The sequence below is a fragment of the Barbus barbus genome (assembly GCF_936440315.1).
Source record: "Barbus barbus genome assembly, chromosome: 7".
Lineage (NCBI taxonomy): Eukaryota > Metazoa > Chordata > Actinopteri > Cypriniformes > Cyprinidae > Barbus > Barbus barbus.
This window is the reverse complement of record NC_136735.1, coordinates 8324163-8350715: the sequence shown is the minus strand read 5'-3', so window position 1 is coordinate 8350715 and position 26553 is coordinate 8324163. Positions and strand designations below refer to the sequence as shown.

The 26553-nt window shown below is 37.8% G+C and overlaps 5 protein-coding genes across 6 annotated transcripts in view; 1 reads left to right on the top strand and 4 right to left on the bottom strand.

The window, feature by feature from the left end:
• The first annotated feature begins 913 nt into the window (after positions 1-913).
• Positions 914-4204, top strand: LOC306872613 (inositol 1,4,5-trisphosphate receptor-interacting protein-like). The gene is made up of 2 exons (XM_079421241.1): positions 914-1033; positions 1268-4204. Exon 2 carries the CDS (start codon positions 1269-1271, stop codon positions 3147-3149), a length of 1881 nt encoding a protein of 626 aa, XP_079277367.1. The 5' UTR covers positions 914-1033; position 1268; the 3' UTR covers positions 3150-4204.
• Positions 3386-6153, bottom strand: zp3c (zona pellucida glycoprotein 3c; the record flags this gene model as incomplete). Its single annotated transcript, XM_079420810.1, has 8 exons — positions 3386-3531; positions 3619-3695; positions 3869-3957; positions 4044-4170; positions 4595-4769; positions 5037-5349; positions 5489-5492; positions 5576-6153. 8 exons carry the CDS (start codon positions 6151-6153, stop codon positions 3386-3388), a joined length of 1509 nt encoding a protein of 502 aa, XP_079276936.1.
• LOC306872611 (putative E3 ubiquitin-protein ligase HERC4) lies at positions 5842-13552 on the bottom strand. Its single transcript, XM_079421239.1, has 24 exons — positions 13036-13552; positions 12724-12835; positions 12561-12637; positions 12231-12452; positions 12004-12095; positions 11720-11850; positions 11417-11544; positions 11247-11317; positions 11050-11159; positions 10647-10706; positions 10454-10559; positions 10184-10370; positions 9936-10099; positions 9772-9846; positions 9567-9680; positions 9383-9451; positions 9134-9262; positions 8919-9059; positions 8662-8828; positions 8489-8555; positions 8343-8401; positions 7785-7968; positions 7594-7693; positions 5842-7500 (listed from the first exon to the last, which is right to left on the bottom strand). The coding sequence occupies exons 1-24, from the start codon at positions 13244-13246 to the stop codon at positions 7286-7288; spliced, it is 2991 nt and encodes a 996-aa protein (XP_079277365.1). The 5' UTR covers positions 13247-13552; the 3' UTR covers positions 5842-7285.
• An 871-nt stretch (positions 13553-14423) lies between these two features.
• On the bottom strand, positions 14424-23686 carry LOC306872610 (putative E3 ubiquitin-protein ligase HERC4). 2 transcript variants are annotated; one of them, XM_079421237.1, is made up of 24 exons: positions 23198-23686; positions 22894-23017; positions 22737-22813; positions 22407-22628; positions 22159-22250; positions 19231-19361; positions 18928-19055; positions 18758-18828; positions 18561-18670; positions 18353-18412; positions 18150-18255; positions 17877-18063; positions 17629-17792; positions 17466-17540; positions 17279-17374; positions 17103-17171; positions 16646-16795; positions 16431-16571; positions 16174-16340; positions 16011-16077; positions 15865-15923; positions 15380-15563; positions 15200-15299; positions 14424-15098 (listed from the first exon to the last, which is right to left on the bottom strand). In XM_079421237.1, the coding sequence occupies exons 1-24, from the start codon at positions 23403-23405 to the stop codon at positions 14884-14886; spliced, it is 3003 nt and encodes a 1000-aa protein (XP_079277363.1). In that variant the 5' UTR covers positions 23406-23686; the 3' UTR covers positions 14424-14883. The 2 variants fall into 2 exon arrangements, with proteins under 2 accessions (XP_079277363.1, XP_079277364.1); XM_079421238.1 differs by having other exon boundaries at positions 22159-22246; positions 23198-23496.
• Positions 23687-24969: 1283 nt separating this feature from the next.
• Positions 24970-26553, bottom strand: part of LOC306872612 (putative E3 ubiquitin-protein ligase HERC4) — a 9487-nt gene continuing 7903 nt past the window's right edge. Inside the window, exons 22-24 of the mRNA XM_079421240.1 lie at positions 25928-26111; positions 25748-25847; positions 24970-25643 (exon numbers count right to left, since the gene is read on the bottom strand). Of these exons, the coding sequence (XP_079277366.1) occupies positions 25429-25643; positions 25748-25847; positions 25928-26111 (499 nt within the window). The 3' untranslated portion in view covers positions 24970-25428. The remainder of the gene's footprint in view (positions 25644-25747; positions 25848-25927; positions 26112-26553) is intronic.

Sequence of the window (26553 nt, the reverse complement as noted above, 5' to 3'; positions counted from 1 at the left end):
TACATCGTGTACTAAGACTGACGGAAAATGAAAAGTTGCGATTTTCTGGGCTGATATGGGTAGGAACTATACTCTCATTCTGGCGTAATAATCAAGTAAATTTGCTGCCGTACCATGTGTACCAATATGATGACGCAGCGCCTGAAAGTAGTCCCCAGCTAGGTATCTAGTTATGATATAGCTGGGGACTGCTTTCAGGCGAGGTCATATCATTGCGCCTGCTGCACCCACAGTACGGCAGTAAATTTACTTGATTATTACGCCAGAATGAGAGTATAGTTCCTAGCCATATATGCATAGAAAAATTGGTCTTAGTGCACAAATGTAACTACAGAAGAGTCAAGCTTTAAATAGGAAAATTATCGAAACTGCTAATGGTCTGATTCAATGATCTATGCTAAGCTAAGCTAAAAGTGCTACAGCCAGACACGGAGATCGGCTGAATGGATGGAATGAAAAACGGTAAAACTCAACTGCTTAACTCTTGGGGAGTTGTAAAATGAGCCTATTTCCAAAAAAAGTGGAGTGTTCCTTTAAAGCAAATCAAACTTAAGTTTTTAACTTCCAACAGTCCACATGCTTCATTGCGGTTGCATCAACCGCAGATGGCAGAGACTATTGAGACTTCTGAACAACTTTGTTCTTACAAAGAACATAGTAGTTTTAATAAAAATACATATTGGAGTATATTACTCCATTCTAAAAGTTCTGGAATTAATAGTTTGAATTGCGCCACTAATGGGTTTATTTAGATTACGAAGTGATTTACATTTTTATTTTGGTCCATACACAGCAATCAGACAAACAACAATGTATGTAGAGGTGTTACCGGTGTACCATTTTAAAAAAGAGGAAGGGTTGTATGTCAGCACACTTCCTGAACACTGGGCTGTCAAACTCAAACTCTGACAGAGTACATCCTGTGTGAGAGACAAAAAACCCGAAGAGAGCTCTGCAAACACATTTTCAGCCAACTTATCTTTTCGGCTTTACACGGAGAGACTTTTTGTGCTAAAAGTTGGGGTCCTGAAAGGTAAGTGGTTTAATCACATATTTTTTTTTTATATCCATTAAGCAAAAGTGGATGATGTAAATGAAATAATATTTCAGAATGATTGACACTATTGCTCACGGAACTTTAAAACAGTAATATATTATTTCAAAAGCAATTCAATACTTATTTTTTTTTTATTGCTAATGATGTTATAAATATTTTCATGGAGAATATACAGCTTTGTGTGCAGGAAGTAACTTTTTTCATTCACAGGATGGAGGACACATTACTAAAGGTGTTTGTCGTGGTCGTCAGTCTGCTCCTCTCAAAGGATCAGAATGACTTTCATGACCAAGATGACGACATCATGGTGAGCATGCAAGACCATGAGCACTTTCTATTGGAGGAGGGGGCAAAGCTAGAACAAGGGGAGCACAATGTTGCCATGGAGCTGCCACATTCAGATCAGGAAGTGTCACAAAGTCGTCGCAGGGTGCCGAGAGGAGAGGGGGACACATCAGATGTTGACTTCTGCCAAAAGGCATTTGCACCTGATGACCAGAAAATATTGGATATTGACACAGACAAACAGACATTGCATATGTCAAAGGAAGTCCTAACACACGAGCATGTCAACATGGACCAGTCAGGGCCCACTGTGTACCAGAATGTCTCTCAGGGGGATGCGGCACACCTGGAAAAGCCACAAGCTGGCTGCACTGACATCCATCACGAACATCAAGTTGATCAGGGATTACTCATCGACCAAAAAATTCCAACTTCAAGTCAAAGGTTGACAACGATAACTCAAAGGAAACAATCTAGTAACCAAGAGGACACCTACAATTGGTACCTTTGGAAGACAATCTCCTTGATTTCATTTTTTCATATTTTAAAAAAATTCCTCAGAAAGGGTTCCAAGCTGCTAAGGAAAATGCTGAGATGCCTGAACATCTCCCAAGTTTCAGATCTTGATTCCAAGACCTTAACTAGCTTCCATAACCAGTGTATCCTGGTTCCACCCATTCACAGTTGGCAAACTTGTGAGTTTGTAGAGGGTTTTGTGAATGACCTGCTGGAATCTGTGAGGACTACAGGTTCAGACATGGAGATTGAGGACTTTGTTGGTGTTGGGAGCTTATACGAGCAATGGGCTTCAAGAAAGAGCATTGTGTGCGACTTACATGTACCCATCGTCCCTCCAAAGCCATATAGCTTCGAGTTTGAGCTTTTGAAAGAAAGTAGAGGTTCTTCAATCATCCAGTACTGTTGCAGAATCAAGATGGTCAAAGGCAGCACCAGTTCAACCATCTGCCCTTGCAGCAATGCCAACCTAGATGACGATACATTGTGTCTTCTACATCCACATAAAAAAGATGATCATGTGACTGAAAAGTACATTGAGTTTCTATGCCAAGAAAATAGCTTATATCTTGCTAAAACACATGTTATGACGTGGTTTAAGACCACCGTTAGGAAAGCATGGGATGAGATCAGCAACAAGTATGAGTTTGACCTACTATTCCAGAATAGAGAAAACCCTGGAAGTCTCAAAGTTCGTTTCAGGTCAGGTCGGATCATTCTGTTCAACCTCACACCAGTGGTCAGATTTAAAGACTCAGAAGTACATCTGATCCCGTATTCTCAATCTGCCATTTTCTCGGACACCCATTGGCTTGTATGTTTTACACGCTATGAAAACACACTTCTTCAACACATAACCAAAACGCTTCCAGACAATACATGCCATATTCATTGCCTACAGATCCTTTCCTTCCTACACAAACACCAGACTGGCCTCACTGGACCATGTGGGCTTACAAACTACCACTTGAAGAACGCAGTGTTACATTTTCTGGTCAACAAAGCCTCATCTTGGGACCCTGAGCAGATGGCTTGCAGGCTTAATGACCTGCTGACTTTCTTACAGCAGAAACTCAAAGCTAAATCACTAAACCATGCTCTGGTTGGGAACCCTCTCATTCCAAGTGAGATTGGATTTCCAAAAGAGTTCAGTGTGGGAAAACCTGTTAACTTGTTTCTGCCTTTGTCAAATGAAGACCTGTACTTAAAAACAAATAGACACATACGGGAGATGATTAGAAACATGCCAGTGCTGATATACGAATATGGATCAATGAGAAACGGTCTATAAAAAAAAAAAAAAAAAAAAAAAAAAAAAAAAAAAAAAAAAAAGCTGCGCTGAAAAGGTTTAAATATACTTTTGTTCAGGTGTTCATTATTTCATAGTGCATTTACTCTTTTGGTGACAAATGTAAAAGAGACGAAAGAATGTGAATTCAGTTTATCATATTAACTTCAAAAAGCATAACTACATAATTGGCACTTTTAGAGTCCTTTAGACATCTGACATCTGTAAAACACATCCTCCTAGTAATCATCATCGGATTCCCAGAACTCCTCAAAGTCATCATGGCCAGCTAAAGAAAACTCAGGCATGGATTCTTCTGGCGAACGAGGTGAAATTTCTGGACCCATCTTCAAATTCCAAGACTCACTGGTAATCATGGCCTTACCTGATGAAAATAGAAAAACTTGATCAGCAAGGAAGAAATTTGGGTAAAATCAAACTTCATTTAGGAAGTGAATCCATTTGTACAGACCAGATGCAGCTGAAGGAGCAGGACATGTAGATGCACAACAGTTGCAGACTGTGGAATCACCATATAGCTCAGTCCACCTACAGCACAAAAACATCTACAATTACTACTCAGACATGGGTGGATGGATTTAAAACTTAAGAGCAAAAAACCCTACAAACTGTTTAATAGAATATGCAAGTGGAATCTAAATAGAGCAGAAATTTTGCACGTTCGGGGAGTACAGTTTTGCTCTTTATGTGCTTAAACTCACTTCTTGGTTTTTGCATTATACGTGCATGACTTGGCACTTGGTGTAGGAGTCTGTGGTCCAAAGTCCAACTCGCAATGCATAAACATAGTCTACAAAGGGAAGAGGGGAGTTTTTAGAGGAGGTCCAACAAACCAGGAATTCATTCAAATGTCTTATAAATGTTTCATGTTTTTACCTTTTTGGACTGTGGCAGAGAAACCATGTTTTTAAACAGAAAAGCTGCAACACAAAGCCTCACGGTCATCTTGTTAGCACTGATGTGGAACTTCGTCAGAGCACTGTTCTTACTGTCCACCAGGCATCTACACAGATGATATTAAAGTTAGAATGAAATGGAAAATTGTGGCAATTTTTCACCATTGGTGACAATTGAAACCGCTTATTGTATAATGAAAAGTGAGGACTTAATTTATCGATTCATAATTTAGGTCATTGTCACTTGCTAATTTGGTGGGGGTGGGTTAGTTTTTTGTTTGTTTTTAATTAAAGATTACAAGTGCCCAATTAACTTCTGTAATCCAGTCAATGGATCACTTGTATTCAAAGCTTTAAAAAAAAAAAAAAAAAAAAAAAAAAAAAAAATTGATTTAATGTGGACTTCAATACAATGACCCTAGTAAAGCTAAACTATGGTCAAACTTAAATTTGACCATAAACAATGACTTTGTGGAAACAGCAATGCAAGTTGACTTTTCATAAATCAGTTAAAAAAATAAATATGTATACCCATAGTTCTCAACAACAGAATATTTCTCTATTGACTGAGGGCTGGGAGAGGAAGTGACAAAACAACTGTTCAGGTACAGTCGTTTGCCTGCCTCACTGCTGGGGCCTTTGGCTTCAAAGCAGATTGGTTTGCCAAGGACAAAACTCTGGCCATCAACAAGCAAGTTCCAAGATGCTGAAACCACAAACTACAAGTCAGTTTACATTTAATTAAAAGTAATATTTTCAGTACAGGTTAAGTCTCAATCAACATCTCAAGCACAATGCAGATCATCACAAACCATACATTTGCCCATTCCCTCAAACAAGCGAAGCAACAAAGAAGTAAATGGGGTCAGTCTTGGGAACTTAAACAGAAACGTCAAGCTGTGTTTTTTAAAAAGTCACTCAAACTACACATTTGTGTTATAAATGAAACAACCAAAAAAATTAAGTAATATACCATCCATTGCCATGATTGAGAGCCCTGAAGGAGTTTGTAGGCCCCTGTACACAGTTCCACCAACTACCTTGGGTTTGAATCCAACCTGATAGGAGCGATGAAACCTTAGAATTAAAAATGAATAAATAAGCCTATGGTTAATAAGCCCATTTAAAAAGTATTTACCAATAAAAACAACAAAACAAATGAAACTACTATACTTTGTGTAGCTACAACGAATAGGCATCGAAAACGGTAGTTCCCTCACAATCAAACCAGTGACAGCAGGTTTATAATGGAGCGTGTTTGAGTAAGTCACTTGATTGGCATCCTCCTGAAATAAAACATGTTACTAAAAGGCCAAGTACACAGTAAAGTTTCAGGAGTGAAACTGCATTGAATCATGGGAGTGAATCCCCATAGACTCGTTGTGGTCTTCCATTTAAACCAAACTACCATCTACAGGCATGCACATCTCTGATAAGAGTTTCAATACATCATTAACAGCTATTCGGTTCCGTACACACTGTGGTGAATTTTAATTAACCTAATTTAGTTACAGTGTGTACGTGGCCATATAGTCACCCACCTCTCTTTTTATTCCACAACCTTTCAGATAGTACAGAAAATAATAGTGAGTAGCCGAAGCTCTATTGACAGCACACGTTCCCAGTTTCAAGTATCTCCACGCACCGGAACTGGTACAAACACTCTTCAAGACTCTCACTAACATCCGGTCCAGGTGACACAAAACCTCCACCATCTTCGTCGCACCAGAGACAGATTTCGCAGCAGGTACTGTGGGCAGAAGTATTGACTTAACCTGCGGAGGCATTGGTTTCCTGCCCTTTTCTGGGGTGAAAAGGTCTTTGTAGAGTTCAGCCGCTTGTATTCGTACCGACGCCGGTAATTTTAGCGGAGGAGCCGGGTTTGAACGTATTTCTGGTTGTGGCATAAACAAATCACTGTCATCTACGCTTAATATTAAACTTTCCTCCGAGTCCCATTCATCCTCTGGATCAATTTCACCAAGTTCCAAAGAGAATGAGTCCACTAAATGATTAGTGTTGAGAAAAACAATCAAAAGACAGCACAGCCACATCCTCTGCAGTTTCCTGTTACCGTTTCTGTGCTTCATTAGTCTACTTTTCTGAGGCTATCTAGCCACCTCAATGAGGTGAAACTGCTGGAAGGACATTTGTAGTAACAGTGTGACAAGAAACACCTGCTGTTAATTAGCTCAAACCTGTCAACCAAACAGATTAAGGAGCGCCACAAAAACAGGTAGAGTTTGAGTCTGGTGGATAAAAACTGGTATTGCTTGAAGAGCCGGAATTATCGTAAATACGAGTTTCCTAATCGTAAATTGGACGTGAACGGCCTCTCAAGTCATATATACTACTGGGAAATTTGGAAATAATTTTGATAGAGTTTCCGAGTTTGGTGGGTCATACATTTTAAACATGGTGGAGGGGACAACCATTGCTGTTCTCACAACAACTGCATCCCTTTGTTTTGGCGCTAAAGTATTTATAGGCTAGATATGCATGATAATTTGAAGCATATTGTATGTATTATAAGCAGTGAAACAAGCATCTATTTGACCTAAATTCCAGAATTGACAGCAAACTGGATGTATAGCACGGTGAATGTTTATGATTGTCAACCAATGGGATGCTACATTTGATTTTTTCCGACATTAAACCACTTGAATACGACAAGCTCTTAATCACGACTTCATAAGTGGGAAATAGGACATTTCCAATAGAACGTGAAGGCAGCATAAGACACCTGCATGTAAGACTTCATCTCTTTGTCAGTTGTGAAAAACAAATTGGTTGAATTTGAACTTTGGCTCATTGCTTCATATAAAATCAAAATAATAACTTGCTACATACATTTTTCCAGTTCTGTTGCCGTTTATGTTCCATGTCTTATGATATTTTGATAATATGAGAAGTATTTAGGAGAATGTCTTTTTATTTCAACACCAAGTAACAAAACATAAATTTAAGAGGTGACATACCAAAATATATTTTATGTGATAAAAATAACAAAGTGCCAAATTATAAAGTAGTGCTAAAAATAGGATATATCTCTCCTGTTTATTTACAAATATGTAATTTTTTATAACTATATAAATCTACATAAATAATGTGACAACATTAAGCAAAATGTTTTACTCCCAACAAGAGTGATATGCGTTACATCTGTATGGCAAATCTGTGACTCTATAGCCATATTTTTGGGGTTGGAACCTTGTGGGAATTTCACGCTCGCCCAAAAACCTCACAAAAGCTGATAGCGTGTATAAGCTTGTCACAAAGTGTGTTGATATCACTGTATTTGGGAAGAATTAATCTGCCAAAACAGGTCTGGGCCTCTGGCAGTCGGTCTTCTGCATCAGGACAGTCTGCCTGTAAAATCTTCAAAGAGCGCTTTGAGAAACCTCCCACAGGTACACGGTCCGTCCCATACAAGAAAACTAGAGAAAAATAAATAATGTGAGGCAAATAATAATGATATTCCTTAAATAACATAGATGCATCAAGGCATTCATGCTCAAGACAAAACCTACTCAGAAACCTCTTCTTGTTCTCTTCAGATAACTCAAAGAAAACAGTCCAGAAGTTCTTGATGAGCTCATCAGAGGCAGAACACTTTTCATAGGAAGCACACTGAAGAAGAAGCAGAAAAACTCAGGTACTAAAAGATATTTCAAATGTCAAATGCTCATTACAAATTGGGAAGTTTCTTGAACAGGTTTACCTGCTGAAGCTCCTTCCACTCGTATTTAGGGGAGCCGTGGAGAAGCTCCTGGAGCTCCTCAGGGTGGAACATGCTCCAGACATCGAGCGGACAGCCCTTAGAGAAACCTCTTGAAAAATGTTTGAACTGTTTCTTCACTGACTTGTTGAAAACGAAGTCGACATACAAATCCACATATTTCTGTCTGGAAAAAAATGCAATGCACAAAATGAACTTCTACAGCAGGGGTCATCAGGCTTGGTCCTGGAGGGCTGGTGTCCTGCAGAGTTTAGCTCTAACTTGCCTCAACACACCTACCTTGAAGTTTCAAGTATATCTAGCAAGACCTTGATTAGCTAGTTCAGGTGTGTTTGATTAGGGCTGTAGCTAAACTCTGCAGGACACCAGCACTCCAGGAGCAAGTTTTGTGACCCCTGATCTACAGCATCTAGACTAATTTGCCTTTTTATGATAAGTAATGTATAATTCATTTTAGTCTATTATAACATCAAGAGGACATTTATAAAATGAATCTGTTGCTAGTTATAATCTTTGGCCAGATGGATAGACAGTTTCTACCTATTAACTTTGGTCACTTGAATTTGATCTCCATTTGGAATTAGCTTTTTTCCTTTGACCTGAAAGAGGTAAATAAGAGCACAATTGTAAGCATTTAAACAACAGCTGCGCACACTTTTATAAATGAACCATAGAAACTATATTACCGTGAAATCCAAAAAGAGCATATCCACTACTTCGTCCTCGCCCTCCTCAAGAAGGATTTTCAGACATCTAATGAGATTTTTGAAATACAATTATAAATATGATCTGCTCTGAAACACTACTGTGAAACCTACAATGTATAAAGTCTAATGGCTCGTAGTTTTTAATCGTTTACCTGGCCTCCACAGGGGAGAGTTCTTCCAGATCCTTCAGAGTAGGACTCTGCTGGAGGAGTTTCTTGAACAAGGCCAGTGGGAAGTCAATGTTTATATAATGATGGTTGTAGAGCGCCATTCCACAGATAACGCCAAGATAGTAAAAATCCCTATTAGCTTGCATGCCCTGAAAAGACACAAGCATCACAGCACATGTATGTGATATATGAGAAAGACCACATTAGGAAGAACAAGGAATGTTTGGTGTAAAACTTACATCAGGATTGAACCAAACCAGTGAACTCTCATGGACCTCCAGCACATTCTTCTCCCATTTCAGAAGAGACTGGGAAAGGAGGGAGAAGAATTCTGCCGATAAACCCCTCATATCTACTCCATTCTCCCCGACAAACATCACCTGCAAAGGAGATTTTCATTAAAATACCATATCAGACATTGCAACTCTGATTTCAATTCTGTAATTCTTTTTACCTGTAATAAATTACGAAATGAGTGGGTTTTTTGTCTGAGATACGTAAGTGTGTCCAACCACACTGATTCCCTTTTTATGTGCAACACATTGCTGTTGGCCCTGGGTCTGATGAGTTGCCACCGCAAGTACTAATAAGAGTAAAATTATGTTAGGTTTTAAAGGGATAGTCCATCCAAATTCTGTCAAACTGTTTGGCATATTCATATGGCATTTGTATGACTGAATACATCCTCATGTCTGGCACTCACACGAAACATTCTCCGTTTAGATACAGTGTCAGCCACAAAAGGGAACTTGACCAATATGTTAATAGCTCCCTGAAAGAAAAATGCAATAAAGCAATATAAGATTTCTGCTAGTTATTGCTATATGTAATGCAAATCTATTTTATATTTATTGATATGTATCATGTCCAAAGCCTTCAATACCCACAATGTAGTAATCTTTCAATTTCAGCATATCCTGGCAAACATCAGTAATAATAGACCGCAATAACGGCAATAACTGCAATAAATGCAATAACGGATCCTCCAAGGTGGCTTGCAGCTATTGATGTAGAAAAAGAAAATTGTGGTGATTTTGTTTTTCTCTAAAATTATTTTTGTGCAGCAGAATTCACTATTGCTTTGGTTCTTACTGTATCTAGTAGATCACTGATGTCATGAATGATGAAATCCCTGTTTGGGATGTCTCTGTTAGCACTGCAGCAGACCTTCACAACAAAGTATAAACAACTATTATACAATGATAGATTAAAATACATATTTGATCCAAAAATGCATCTTTGTTAAAAAAAGGCACCTGATAGATCATTGAAAGGATCTTCAAAAACTTCTTCAGGCGTCTAGTTAAGTCATAGCCCATTTCACCACAAGAAATCTGGCCAATCAGTTCAGCAGATGCTTTGCGAAATAACTTCACCAGGCTTTTGAGCCAATCATCAGGGAGTTTGGACCAGTATTTCTCTGAGAATATAACATAAAAATACTTAGACAAATACAACAAAGCCAAAACCACAAGTCAAAGGCTGAAAGGTCTTCCATCTTTACCTAACACCTTGTGAGCATCAGGATCCAGCTGAAGGATTTTGGAGGCCAGAGCTTCAGTGAGTTTGGTTTTTTGTTGTTTCTTGAGACGTCTGATGAGTTCAGGGAGGAGAAGATAAACTCTCAGAGATTCCACACCAGTTAGATTTGGATTCAGAGATCGCAACATCTGTTCAACCACCTTCACTACCTGAGATACAAAAACCATTAACTGCATCTTATTGATTAAAAGGTAATTAACATTTGTTTATGTTTATAACGGTACACCATTACCTCTGATCTCAAGCTTTTATTCTCTGATAACTTTGCAAAGTATGTTTCAACCAGATCAAAATCCAAACCACAATGCTCTTCAGGCGACTGATAATGATCATCACAACTATAAAAACAGACATTTACTTTAAGATCTGTAAGGGAAGAAGGCACAAAAATGTTTAAAATATTAAATAGAACTACTTAATTTTACCTCATTTTGAGAAAACTTCCATTCAGAGAGGCAGCGGAGGAGAACACTGAGTTTATTTCCCTGTAAATAACACAATACTTTTAAAAATTTGTTTCCGAGTCCAATTATATGCATTAATATATACGATTGCTCAATTATATTATTAGGGTACAACTCTTCTAATTACATAATAGTAAGAATCCTACATGTAAGATTGAGATTCACTTACTGGATTGGGTAAATAAACATATTCATTATTTACTCACTGGTATTTCTTCTATTTAATGGACAAATGCATTAATATCTTGACACACAGCTCCACATGCAATTTCCCAGTATTTCAAGAATGACATGGAAATAGTATACATAAACTTTGGATTTATATCAGTATCAGTAAATGGAAACACTCTATAAAAACACTCACTGTTTTACTGTTGCCCATGAATCAGTTCCAGACAGCCATCGGTCAAACATTCTGTCATTTAATGTCAGAACCCCTCTGCTGGGATTGGATTTAGCCTTACTTTCAAGCTCCTACAAAATACAAGTAAAACATGAGTAATCACAGTGTAGCAGTAATTTATGTTAAACTATTAATGAATGAAAACTGCCATGTCTTACTTTGAAAAACAAGGCAAAGGAATGATTCTCCCCAGCGATGATTTTTTCAGTCGTATATTCATGATTACATTCTGTGTAACAAATACTTAGTTTAGATCTTTGACCATCATCATGAATATAAAAATATTCATAACAAAATACCCTACTGCTAAAAGATGACTTTTACTTACCAGTTGGCAGATCCACAGGGAAAGGCACAGACTGTGCGATCATTTCTCCGTTTCCTAGCTGCCCTTGTGTCCCACATCCAAAAGAGTAGATCAGCTTTGACGATGTGATTGATACAAGCGTGTGATGTCTTTATACAAGAAAAAAATCATTACTAAGCTGAACTATACAAAGACTTGTATTAGGACAAATATATATCTTGTGAGGAATTATCAATATGTTATGGTTGCATGAGATTTAAAAAAGGAGCATAAAGAAATCTGTAGTATTTCTCTAAACACTGATTGCTTATGAACAGTCGTTACCTCCCACATGTGACCTGTGACACTTCAGACCCCCACAGTTCAGCAACCACCCGCGGATGATGTTCATCTCTAAATGAGTTGTGCCCAAGCTGACCAGAACCTCCAGATCCAAATGTGAACACTGTGCCGCCCTAATGATACAACCACAAGATCAGCATCTATTTCAGATATTAGGCTGCCTGCAATGCAATGGTAAAACTTTAATACATCTCATAATTCATATATCTTTATATATTTTATAATTTAAAAAAATTAGTATATGATAATAAAAAATTATACTCTACCTTTGATAAAGTGGCAGTGTGTTCCGCTCCACATGAAATGGACACAGTTTTCTTCCAGTTCAGGCTATTTACAACCGTTGGGACATGTCTGTCTGTGGTCACAAGACTGGTGAATAGAATTCATCACTTCCAATGCCATATTCATGCTTTGATATAGATATGTATTGCACAAATTTGGTACATTTAAATGTACTTTAATACTATATTAAGTTTTTACATAATCAGACCTGTAGTGTCTCCGAGGCCCAGCTGTCCAGCAGAGTTCTTTCCCCATCCAAACACGACTCCAGAGAGAGACAACACAAAGCTGTGGTCTCCTCCAGCGCTGATCTGAGCCAGCGGGATCCCACTCAGACTCTGAACATGTTGAGCAGACGGAGAGCCGGGATGATCTTTCCTCAAACCCAGCTGACCGTGAGAGTTCTCACCCCACATGAACACCTGACCATCTGAAAGAGCAACAGCTCTGAACATCTACTCAAATCTCAATCGATTCATGTCAATAACAAGATGTCAAAAGATGAAAGCAATATGGCAGATGAAATAATAGTGAATACCGTTGGTTAGTGCCATTGAATGATGGTCTCCACATGCGATCTGAATCACATGCCTGTTATCCAGACCTTTGAGAGGCCTGCAGAGACAAGACAATCTGTCAGTGTCAGATAATTGTTTTTATCATTTATGGTCATTTATACTATCATATCTCCATAAACATACCTGCACACAGTAGATTTGTCCATGATTAGAACTTTTCCTGAATCAGAAAGAAGAACCGCACCATCTCCTCCACAGACTATCAGTCTGATTTTACTCTTTAGCTGTAGTTGCACTGGAGTATATAAAACATTTTCATCAGTTCTGTTCAGTCTGTAAAATTAAACTACTTTCATTATGATTATGTCATTAATACCCTTACAGTAGGCTATATTTCAGTAAATCATATAGCCTACTTTCACATACAAACTTGGTATTTTTATTAGATTTGTAAGTTTTTAAACGATGAAATAATGTGTCATTAGTGTATCATACTTAGTTTTCCATCGTTACGGTCTTCACTGCGCAATCTGAGGACAGAGACCTTCCCATCCCGGATGAATCCAGCAAAACTCCTTCCAGCTGACATGTCCTGAACTGCTGTTTTCGGACACATGGATCGTAATCCACATTTACCATGTTTGACTTGGTCAGGCTTTACCATCCCCAAACCCTCTCTGACCTGCGCTCCCCAAAAACACAACATGATCACAGCTGATGCACGAGACGATCAGACTCCAGAAGTGTCTCTCTGCACCCCTGGACTGAGGAACACGCGCATATTAAACTGAAAGCAAACACGAAACTTAAACGAGGCTGACTTCAGGCTAAACGAAACTTTTTTAAAACGAAACGGGCTTCCATACAAAACCATGAGGACAAATAAAATTACGGTTGAGGGATTACGATTTATTTGGAAAACGAAACCAAAATATAGATAAACTAAAAAGATCACCCAAAAATGAAAATAGAAATTCTGTACTCCCCGTCTTGTTCGAAAATGTGACATAGCGCCACCTTCTGGCCATTTTTCACACAGTTTGGTCACACATTCTTTTGCATGTACTGATATTGAAGTAGATATATGGCCTTTTATTTGTTTTATACCGGGAAGTCCAGCATGTGGTGGTAATGCAACTAAAAGTTGTAGAAGATGATGGCTGACTGTATGTTTTATATTAACTTATTAGGTTAAAATGAGCCATCTAAATGAGGGAAAATTGCTGGGAGGACATTTGTAGTGTGACAAGAACCCCCCCCCCCCCCCCCCCCCCCCCCCCAAATGGAAGCGTTTGGAAATTGTATCTACCATGTTTGTAGTTTTTTAATAAAGAGTGATTAGCTAACCCTTATTTTACACTAGATTCTACTAGTCCCTACTTTTTTTTTTTTTTATTCAGTGGCGGAAACGGGCTTCCATACAAAACCATGAGGACTAATAAAATTACGGATGAGGGATTACGATTTATTTGGAAAACGAAACCAAAATATAGATAAACTAAAGAGATCACCCAAAAATGAAAATTTAAATTCTTTACTCCCGTCTTGTTCGAAAATTTGACATAGCGCCACCTTCTGGCCATTTTTCACACAGTTTGGTCACACATTCCTTTGCGTGTACTGATATTGAAGTAGATGGCCTTTTATTTGTTTTATACCGGGAAGTCCAGCATGTGGTGGTAATGCAACTAAAAGTTGTAGAAGATGATGGCTGACTGTATGTTTTATATTAACTTATTAGGTTAAAATGATCCATCTAAATGATGGAAAATTGCTGGGATGACATTTGTAGTGTGACAAGAAACACCTGCTAATAATTGACCTGTGAACCAAGCAGATTATGAAGGAACGCCACTAAAAACAAGTAAATCGAAACAATTATTTGGTACTTAAACTTATTTTATTCCAGTTCTGTTGCCTCTTTTGTTCCATGTGTGAACATGATGAATATAATTTTAAAAATGAATAATACAAGACATATTTACTAGAACATATATTTTTATTTATCTATGCAAATAAATATGTTTGAAGAAACACTAAATAACAAAACATACAATAAGTTTGAGTTGACCACACAATATGTGTATATAAATGCATTATTTTAGGCTATAAAGGGCTTTAGTTAAGTTAATTCTAGCAGCAGTAAACCAAACAATAAAAGGTCTTTTAATACTAGAATTAGAATATCTATAACAATGTTTATTTACATATATAAGCCATTTTTATGATGTCTAACCTATATAAATGATGATAACTAGCCAATATCAGTGTTCCATAGCCAATAAGCTATAAAGTTTAGCAGCATATGCTTGACTGCATAGGGTCTGGAAGCTGGAGGGAATTTCACGCTCGTCCAAAAACCTTACAAAAGCTGATAGCGTGTATAAGCTTGTCACAAAGTGTGTTGATATCACTGTATTTGGGAAGAATTAATCTGCCAAAACAGGTCTGGGCCTCTGGCAGTCGGTCTTCTGGATCAGGACAGTCTGCCTGTAAAATCTTCAGAGAGCGCTTTGAGAAACCTCCCACAGGTACACGGTCCGTCCCATACAAGAAAACTAGAGAAAAATAAATAATGTGAGGATCTGAGACAAATAATAATGATATTCCTTAAATAACGTAGATACATCAAGGCATTCATGCTCAAGACGAAACCTACTCAGAAACCTCTTCTTGTTCTCTTCAGATAACTCAAAGAAAACAGTCCAGAAGTTCTTGATGAGCTCATCAGAGGCAGAACACTTTTCATAGGAAGCACACTGAAGAAGAAGCAGAAAACTCAGGTACTAAAAGATATTTAAAAAGTCAAATGCTAAGGAAGTTTCTTGAACAGGTTTACCTGCTGAAGCTCCTTCCACTCGTATTTAGGGGAGCCGAGGAGAAGCACCTGGAGCTCCTCAGGGTGGAACATGCTCCAGACATCGAGCGGACAGCCCTTAGAGAAACCTCTTGAAAAATGCTCGAACTGATTCTTCACTGACTTGTTGAAAACGAAGTCGACATACAAATCCACATATTTCTGTCTGGAAAAAAAAAAATGTTTTTACAATGCAGTGATGGATTCTTGCATCCTCCTGCTGAAGTCCCCATGATCACAGGGCACTCCTCCCGTCTCCCTTGCTTTCCCATCATGAACTTCATTTCACACAATCTACTGCCTGGACACTTCCACCTGTGTGTCACTACCTCATTAACTCCTTTATAACTCTATATATATATTATAACATCAAGAGGACATTAAAAGGAACGTTTTGTCAAGACAAGCTTGTGTGAAATATTCAAAGATATTGTGAAGAGTTGACAGCTAGATAGATCTGTTTCTACCTATTAGCTTTGGTCACTCGAATCTGATCTCCGTTTGGGATGAGCTCTTTTCCTTTGACCTGAAAGAGGTAAATAAAAGCATAAATGTAAGCATTTAAACAACAGCTGTGTACACTAATACATGTGAACCATAGAAACTGTATTACCGTGAAATCGAAACTGAGCATATCTATTACTTCATCCTCGTCTTCCTCGAGAAGGCTTTTCAAAGTTCTAATGTGAGATTTTTGAAATACAATTATAAATATGACCTGCTCTGTAACACTACAATGTATAAAGTCTAATGGCTCGTAGTTTTTAATCGTTTACCTGGCCTCCACAGGGGAGAGTTCCTCCAGATCCTTCAGAGTGGGACTCTGCTGGAGGAGTCTCTTGAACAAGGCCAGTGGGAAGTCAATGTTTATATAATGATGGTTGTAGAACGCCATTCCACAGATAACACCAAGATAGTAAAAATCCCTATTAGCTTGCATGCCCTGAAAAGACACAAGCATCACAGCACATGTATGTGATATATGAGAAAGACCACATTAGGAAGAACAAGGAATGTTTGGTGTAAAACTTACATCAGGATTGAACCAAACCAGTGAACTCTCATGGACCTCCAGCACATTCTTCTCCCATTTCAGAAGAGACTGGGAAAGGAGGGAGAAGAATTCTGCCGATAAACCCCTCATATCTACTCCATTCTCCCCGACAAACATCACCTGCAAAGGAGATTTTCATTAAAATACCATATCAGACATTGCAACTCTGATTTCAATTCTGTAATTCTTTTTACCTGTAAAAAATTACGAAATGAGTGGGTTTTTTGTCTGAGATACTTTAGCGTGTCTGTCAACACTGATTCCCTGTGAATGTGCAACATGTTGCCATTAAAAATGACCTCGTGTGGGTCTGGAAAGCTCTGTGAAAATTGACCCTGCAAATACTAAAAAGAGAAAAATGATGTTAGCTTTAAAGGGATAGTCCACCCAAAAATAACAATTCTGTCATCATTTACTCATATGACTTTATTTCTTCTGCAGAACACAAAAAATCTAAAGAATGATGGTAACCAAACAGTTTGGTGCTCATTGTTTTCCATTGTATGGCTAAACAAAAAGCATTTCTCAGCTTAAGAGTGAATAAATGATGACAGAATTTTCATTTTAAGTGAACTGCAACTTAAAATATCAGTTATTTGTCATATGCATGTTTGGTATATGTTTGACTTAGTATATCCATGTCTGACTTACACAAAACATTCTCTGTTTAGATACAGTGTCAGCCACAAAAGGGAACTTGACCAATATGTTAATAGTTTCCTGAAAGAAAGATGCATTGAAGTAATATAAGGTTTCTCAAAGTAATTGAACAAGAAACATAAGAATGTCATACATCATGTATCTACTCGACTGCCTTTAATACTTACAAAGCAGTAATCTTTCAATTCCACGATATCCTCCCAATCGTCAGAAACAGCAAAACCCCAAATCGGCAATAACAGTTTCTCCAAGGTGGCTTGCAGCTATTGATGTAGAAAAAAAAAATTGTGGTGATTTGTTTTTTCTCTAAAAATCATTTTGTGCAGCAGAATTCACTATTGCTTTGGTTCTTACTTTATCTAGTAGATCACTGATGTCATGAATGATGAAATCCCTGTTTGGGATGTCTCTGTTAGCACTGCAGCAGACCTTCACAGCAAAGTATAAACAACTATTATACAATGATAGATTAAAATACATCTTTGATCCAAAAAAGCATCTTTGTTTAAAAAGGCACCTGATAGATCATTGAAAGGATCTTCAAAAACTTCTTCAGGCGTCTAGTTAAGTCATAGCCCATTTCACCACAAGAAATCTGGCCAATCAGTTCAGCAGATGCTTTGTGAAATAACTTCACCAGGCTTTTGAGCCAATCATCAGGGAGTTTGGACCAGTATTTCTCTGAGAATATAACATAAAAATACTTAGACAAATACAACAAAGCCAAAACCACAAGTCAAAGGCTGAAAGGTCTTCCATCTTTACCTAACACCTTGTGAGCATCAGGATCCAGCTGAAGGATTTTGGAGGCCAGAGCTTCAGTGAGTTCGGTTTTTTGTTTCTTGAGACGTCTGATGAGTTCAGGGAGGAGAAGATAAACTCTCAGAGATTCCACACCAGTTGGATTTGGATTCAGAGACGGCAACAGTGTCTGTTGCATCACCTTCACTACCTGAGATACAAAAAATAAATCAAATTAACAGCATCTCATATGTAATTCAAATTGGTTATAATTATAAATGTTAGATTTATCATTACCTCTGATATTAAGCTTTTATTCTCTGATAACTTTGCAAAGTATGTTTCAACCAGATCAAAGTCCAAACCACAATGCTCTTCAGATGTCTGATAATGATCATCACAACTACAAAAACAGACATTTACTTTAAAATCTGTAATGGAAACAGTCATTTTAGGCACAAAAAATAAATAAATTACTAAATAGAACTACCTAATTTTACCTCATTTTAAGAAAACTTCCATTCAGAGAGGCAGCGGAGGAGAACACTGAGTTTATTTCCCTGTAAATAACACAATTATTTAAAAATATATTTTTTAATCCATTTACATGCATTACTTTCATTGCTCAATTGTATCATTACACCTCTAATTATAAAACTAGTAAGAATCCTACAAACATAAGATCAAGATTGTAAGGAAAACACTCACTGTTTTATTGTTGCCCATGAATCAGTTCCAGACAGCCATCGGTCAAACATTCTGTCATTTAATGTCAGAACCCCTCTGCTGGGATTGGATTTAGCCTTACTTTCAAGTTCCTATAAAATACAAGTAAAACATGAGTAATCACAGTGTAGCAGTAATTTATGTTAAACTATTATTGAATGAAAACTGCCATGTCTTACTTTGAAAAACAAGGCAAAGGAATGATTCTCCCCAGCGATGATTTTTTCAGTCGTATATTCATGATTACATTCTGTGTAACAAATACTTAGTTTAGATCTTTGACCATCATCATGAATATAAAAATATTCATAACAAAATACCCTACTGCTAAAAGATGACTTTTACTTACCAGTTGGCAGATCCACAGGGAAAGGCACAGACTGTGCGATCATTTCTCCGTTTCCTAGCTGCCCTTGTGTCCCACATCCAAAAGAGTAGATCAGCTTTGACGATGTGATTGATACAAGCGTGTGATGTCTTTATACAAGAAAAAAATCATTACTAAGCTGAACTATACAAAGACTTGTATTAGGACAAATATATATCTTGTGAGGAATTATCAATATGTTATGGTTGCATGAGATTTAAAAAAGGAGCATAAAGAAATCTGTAGTATTTCTCTAAACACTGATTGCTTATGAACAGTCGTTACCTCCCACATGTGACCTGTGACACTTCAGACCCCCACAGTTCAGCAACCACCCGCGGATGATGTTCATCTCTAAATGAGTTGTGCCCAAGCTGACCAGAACCTCCAGATCCAAATGTGAACACTGTGCCGCCCTAATGATACAACCACAAGATCAGCATCTATTTCAGATATTGTTACTTTACCATACACTGGCAAGACAACTCATAATTTATATAGCGTGATATATTTGGTCATTTAAAAATCATACAGTTAGGTCCATATTTGGACACTGACACAATTTCCACAATTTCTCAGGTGGCTCTGTATGCCACCAGAATAGAATTAAAATGAAACAATAAAGATGAAATTGTAGTGTAGACTTTAAGCTTTAATTCAAGGGGTTGAACAAAAACATGACATAAAATTCTAAAAAAGTAATTACAACCACTTTTATACACAGTCCCCCCATTTTCAGGGGCTCAAATGTAATTTGACAAATAAATATAATCATAAATATAGCTGCAAGCAGCGATACGGGGCCAAGGCCCTGAAGGGGCTGTAGTGCAGTGTAAAACAGCATAAATTTAATGAATATGAATATGAAAACTATAGTTCAGAATTATAGTTGAGAATGAACTTAGAACAGTTCAAGTGAACTTCAAATGAAAATGATCACAGCATGGATTAAAAACGTTTATTTCTTATTCAGAGGGAATAAATATTTGTACAATCTGGTTGTACAATCACAAATTGTACAAAATTTGTAGGAGGAATAGCGAAAAAACTGTTTTACATTTATTTCAATTTGGAGGACAGGCACATTAATGGAAAATGATAAATGAGACTTCATCAGAAGTGAGACTTCATCATGACCCAAGGAATGAAAGGATATATAAAAATAACAAAATTTGGACAATGTTTCCAAAATTTATAAGCATTTTTTGCAAAAAAACTTTATATCTCTGGAACACTAGGTAGCAGTCTTTTCAAACTTTTCAGATACCTCCGGGCCATGCAGTCAATGATCCCTATCAATTGTTGTGCTAATATGTTAAGTGATTAAAAAGATATTGCAATTTATGACAAATTCCAAAATGGTGGACAAATTCGGCATGACCTAAGGAATCCATAGATGCCAAGATTATGATTTTCTGACCATCTGTTCAAAAGTTATAAGCAAAAAGAGCCATTTTTCATGTCTCACGACTCATAAGTGACGCTGTTCCCAACTTTGGCACGGATACACATATCACGCAGTTGATGAAGTGTACCAAGTTTCATTTTGATTGATCAAAGTTTGGTCGAGATACAGCCTTTGAACCAATTTCAAGTCAACCTCATTTAAGTTCATGGCATCATAACTTTTTTTTGACCAGTAGGTCGTAAGATTCTGTTCTATGTGAAGGAGAGTAATCAGATGTACTAAGTTTAATTTTTCTTAAACAAAGGGTTCAAGAGTTATTTTTGAACTGGTGGTGGTGCTATAGAGTTGGTCCCAGAGACCCCAAATTTGATCAGATCACTATTCATGAGCATCACTTCAAGTGTGCCAAATTTAAGCATCTGTACAGATTCAATAGGGGCAAAAGCCCCTTTGGGGCTTGGCCCCTCCATAAAAAGTTCATTTTTAATATTTTGTTGAGAATCCTTTACAGGCAATGCCTTAAGTCTGGAACTCATGGACACCAGTGATGCTTCGCCAGGCCTTTACTGCAGCTGACTTCAGCTGTTGTTTGTTTTTGGGTATTTATGCAAGTAAAATGCATGTTCAATCTGGTTGAAATCAGGAGATTGACTTGGCCATTGTAGAATATTCCACTTTTTTACCTTTAAAATCCCCTGGGTTGCTTTTGCTGTATGTTTTGGGTAATTTCCACTTGTACTATGAAGCGCTGTCCAATCACCTTTGTGCATTTGGCTGAATCTGGGCAGAGAGTATATCCTTAGACACTTCAGAATTCATCCGCTTGCTTCTGTCTTCTGTCACGTCATCATTAAACACCAGTAACCCAGTGCCACTGGAAGCCATGCATGCTCATGCCATCACACTGCTCTACCATGTTTCACAGATGATGTTGTATGGTTTGGATCACGAGCTGTTCCAAGCCTTCTCCATACTTTTTTCTTCCCGTTATTCGGATACAGGTTTATCTTAATTTCAGCCGTCCAAAGAATGCTTTTCCAGATTTGGTCGGGCATGTTTTTTGGCAAAGTCTAATCTGGCCTTGTTTGCACCTTGTGATGAACCTTTTGCATTTGCTCTCGTAAAGTCTTCTCTTGATTGTAGACTTGTGAAAGTTTCTTTATCATGGAGAGGATCCTCAGATCAGCCACCACTGTTGTCCTCTGTGGACATCTGGGCCTTTTTATGTTGCTGAGCTCACCAGTGTGTTCTTTTTTTCTCAGAATGTACCAAACTGTTGATTTGGCCACTCCTAATGTTCCTGCTATCTCTCTGATGGACTTGTTTTGTTTTTGAAGCCTAACAATTGTCTGTTTCACCTGCATGGAGAGCTCCTTTGACTGCATGATGTAGATTCACAGCAACAGCTTCCAAATGCAAATGGCACTCTTAGAATCAACTCCAGACCTTTTACCTGCTTAATTGATGTAGAAATAACGAAGGAATAGCCCATGTCTGTGCACGAAACAGATTTTTAGAGAACTGTCCAATTTATGGTCCTTATTGTCTAATTTATGGTCCTGGAATTATGGTCCCTTGAAAAAGAGGGGAGGTACATATTAAAGAGCTGTAATTCCTTAACCTTTCCTCCAATTTTGATGAGAATAATCTCCAATTAAATTTCAGAGTGTGCACTTTAATCCCGTATTCATTATATAACTCCAACTATATGAATATATTTGGTCAGCAAATAAAATAATAAAAATTGTGCCTGTGTCCAAATATATATGGACATGTATTATTATTACAAAATAATGATACTGTACCTTTGATAAAGTGGCAGTGTGTTCCCCTCCACATGAGATGGACACAGTTTTCTTCAAATGAAGGCTATTTATAATTGTTGGGACGTGTCTGTCTTTGGTGACAAGGATTTTGAATTGAATTCATCAATTACAAATGCATAATTTTCATGCTTTGATATAGATTTGACACGGTATTGCACAATTTAGTACCTTTACATGTAATTTCATACTGTTACTGATTTAGCGTTTACATGAAGAAATAATCAGACCTGTAGTGTCTCCGAGGCCCAGCTGTCCAGCAGAGTTCTTTCCCCATCCAAACACGACTCCAGAGAGAGACAACACAAAGCTGTGGTCTCCTCCAGCGCTGATCTGAGCCAGCGGGATCCCACTCAGACTCTGAACATGTTGAGCAGACGGAGAGCTGGGATGATCTTTCCTCAAACCCAGCTGACCGTGAGAGTTCTCACCCCACATGAACACCTGACCATCTGAAAGAGCAACAGCTCTGAACATCTACTCAAATCTCAATCGATTCATGTCAATAACAAGATGTCAAAAGATGAAAGCAATATGGCAGATGAAATAATAGTGAATACCGTTGGTTAGTGCCATTGAATGATGGTCTCCACATGCGATCTGAATCACATGCCTGTTATCCAGACCTTTGAGAGGCCTGCAGAGACAAGACAATCTGTCAGATAATTGTTTTTATCATTTATGGTCATTTATACTATCATATCTCCATAACCATACCTGCACACAGTAGATTTGTCCATGATTAGAACTTTTCCTGAATCAGAAAGAAGAACCGCACCATCTCCTCCACAGACTATCAGTCTGATTCTGTCATCAGTTTCTTCATTTAGCTCTAGTGATTCTGGAGTAAATTAAATATATATTAAATATTATAAACACGTTTATAAACACAAAAAACATGTTTTTATTATTAAAATATATTTATGTTTTCATTGCATATCTTATCAATTATTATGCTTTAGCCTATGTAGTTATCATTTAACAATATGAATAAAACAAAGCGCCATTTATTGTATCATACCTTGATAATGATCACTGTCTTCACTGCGCAATCTGAGGACAGAGACCTTCCCATCCCGGATGAATCCAGCAAAACTCCTTCCAGCTGACATGTCCTGAACTGCTGTTTTCGGACACATGGATCGTAATCCACATTTGCCATGTTTGACTTGGTCAGGCTTTACCAGCCCCAAACCCTCTCTGACCTGCGCTCCCCAAAAACACAACATGATCACAGCTGATGCACGAGACGATCAGACTCCAGAAGAGTCTCTCTGCACCCCTGGACTGACGAACACACTCATGTTAAATTGCAAACACGAAAGTTAATCAGGAAAGGCTGGTTTCAGGCTAAACGAAACATGTTCAATTTCCCACAAAATGAAAGTATATCATTGGAAAACGAAACCAAAACTTAAAGGGATAGTTCGCCCAAAATTAAGATTCTGTTGGCAATTTTTACTCCCGTATTGTTTCAAATCACTATACTATAGTCCTATACTATACATTCCTTCACGGGCAGTGGTGTAGTGGAGGGTATACGCAGGTATACGGCGTATACCCACTTCTTTATCAGTCGGCATTCCGTATACCCACTTCTAAATCCCCTCTGATGCGCACCATTCAGTAGTGTCCTGCATTAGCCAAATCACGACAGTCCAGCATATGAGTAACTAATCCAATCGCATGTGAATATGCGCAAATATTCTCTAAAAACATCCAGTAAAGACAGTGATGCGGTCAGGAATGAGACGTAAACACACTCATGCAGTGTATGTTTCATTTATACTCGAAGCCGGATATCCCTGAAACGGCCTCATAGAAGTAACTTACGAGTCACGACGTGTAAGAATCCAGCTATCGCTGTGGCCAAAGCCATCTCTACTGTAGCTAAGCTGAATAAAAAGAAACGTGAAGACAGTAAACGCATGATTGCGACATTATGGTTTGTGTGTGTGTTTCCAAGTCATCTACAGGTAATCAAAAACGGAGTGTCTATTTACACTAAGTGCAAATAGCCCATCTTGTTGGCAAAGGCTATTTACATTAACTCCGCCCACTAACGTGTGATTGAAGTTAATTCAACATTAGTTTCAGTGGCGTAGATGGTAAGGCGCATGCTTTTTGACGCGATCGACCCGAGTTCGCGCCCACCTTTTGCCCACCTTTTGCCAAACATTTTTTTCCCCTTTTCAAATCTCATATCGCTAACTTCTTAAATGATAGAGAATCTTGATTTTTTGTTTGTTTCAAATAGGGATCACAATTCTCCCACAATTCTGAACAGACAACTAAACAAAATAGCATGTAATTTACTAGGGATTCTGACAAAATGTCAGTTGCTGCAGTCTATTTATACATTAATTTTAATTGCAAAATCTGCACCTCTTCTGTGGATAATATTATTTTCATAATGATCCTTACTCAAGCAGAAGTAGTTAAGTAACAGAGTGCAAATATTACTGGCCCATTTTGGAGTGAACTAAATATGCAAGACTATTTTACATGTCACAGTTTTTGACACAGGTATCCTTTGCAGAGCTGCTTAAAAAAAAAAAAAAAAAACCTGGGGGCATAAATTAAGAGTATACCCACTTCTCCAGGCACCACTACACCACTGTTCACGGGTCACTATTACCGGTCATTATTCATCTGTTTTTCATACAGAAAAAGGCTTTTCTGAGGCTGTCCAGCCACCTCAATGAGGAAAAAGTGCTGGGAGGACATTAATAGTAACAGTGTGACAAGAAACATCTGCTGATAATTGGTTCAAACCTGTTAACCAAACAGATTATGAATGAACACCACTAGGGTTTATTAAAACATGCATTTTTATTTATTTAAGCAATTAAACATGTTTGAAGAAACAATAACAGGTTATAAATTGACACACCAGAATATCCACATATTAATGCATTATATTATATTATCGAAAAATTACAAAGTGCTTTAAGTTATTCTGCCAGCTGCAAATAATAAACAATAAAAGTTCATTATTTTTATGCAGTATATAAAATAAAATATGTAGCTCTCATATTATTTAGCCTACAAATATTTACTGGTTTTTATGACTATAAATTTACAAAATTAATGTGACAACATTAAGCAAAAGAGTAACATCTATATTGCAAAACTATGACTGAAAGAAGCTCAGGCAAAACTGAATAACAGTTCACGTAGCATTTAAACATAAGCAACAAAGTTTAGCAGCATATGCTTGACTGCATAGGGTCTGGAACCTCAAGGGGAAATTCACTCTCGTCCAAAAACCTCACAAAAGCTGATAGCGTGTATAAGCTTGTTGCGAAGTGTGTTGATATCGCTGTATTTGGGAACAATTAATCTGCCAAAACAGGTCTGGGCCTCTGGCAGTCGGTCTTCTGCATCAGGACAGTCTGCCTGTAAAATCTTCAGAGAGAGCTTTGAGAAACCTTCCACAGGTACACGGTCCGTCCCATACAAGAAAACTAGAGAAAAATAAATGAAATGTGAAGAAATAATAATGATATTACCTAAATGTGCATGTGACGTAGATGCTTCAGGATGCTCATATGTTAAAGCCAACACTTACTCAGAAATTTCCTCTTGTTCTCTTCAGATAACTCAAAGAAAACAGTCCAGAAGTTCTTGATGAGCTCATCAGAGGCAGAACACTTTTCATAGGTAGCACACTGAAGAGGAAGCAGAAAAACTCAGGTACTTTGAAATATCTAAAATGTCAAAAATTGGGAAGTTTCTTGAACAGGTTTACCTGCTGAAGCTCCTTCCACTCGTATTTAGGGGAGCCGAGGAGAAGCACCTGGAGCTCCTCAGGGTGGAACATGCTCCAGACATCGAGCGGACAGCCCTTAGAGAAACCTCTTGAAAAATGCTCGAACTGATTCTTCACTGACTTGTTGAAAACGAAGTCGACATACAAATCCACAAATTTCTGTCTGGAAAAAACACAGTGTTCTTACTTTGCAATGAAACATAAGGAAATCCAGCACTGCTAAAACAGGGAACATATACAGCATCTATAGGCTAAATTCTCTGTTTTACGTAGTCTTTTCATGCAATATCCATTCAGATGTAATGGATAATTCATTGAAGTATTTTACAGTTTTTCTTAGTCACTTTGGTACATTTCTTGAATCAGTCTTAAAGGGGTCATATGATGCGATTTCAAGTTTGATTACAAGCTGATTGTGCATAGATAAGATTCCTGAAGTTGCAAAGACTAAAGTCTCAAAACCAAAGAGATATTCTTTATTCTTTTGACTTTGCTATGACAATCTGGTGCTTCTGAATCAGCGACAGTATGTTTTGTTATTAGTTTAAGTATTTGCTATTGACGGTTTAAATGCGGAATTTTGCTCGTCGTGTGTGAGAGAGAGA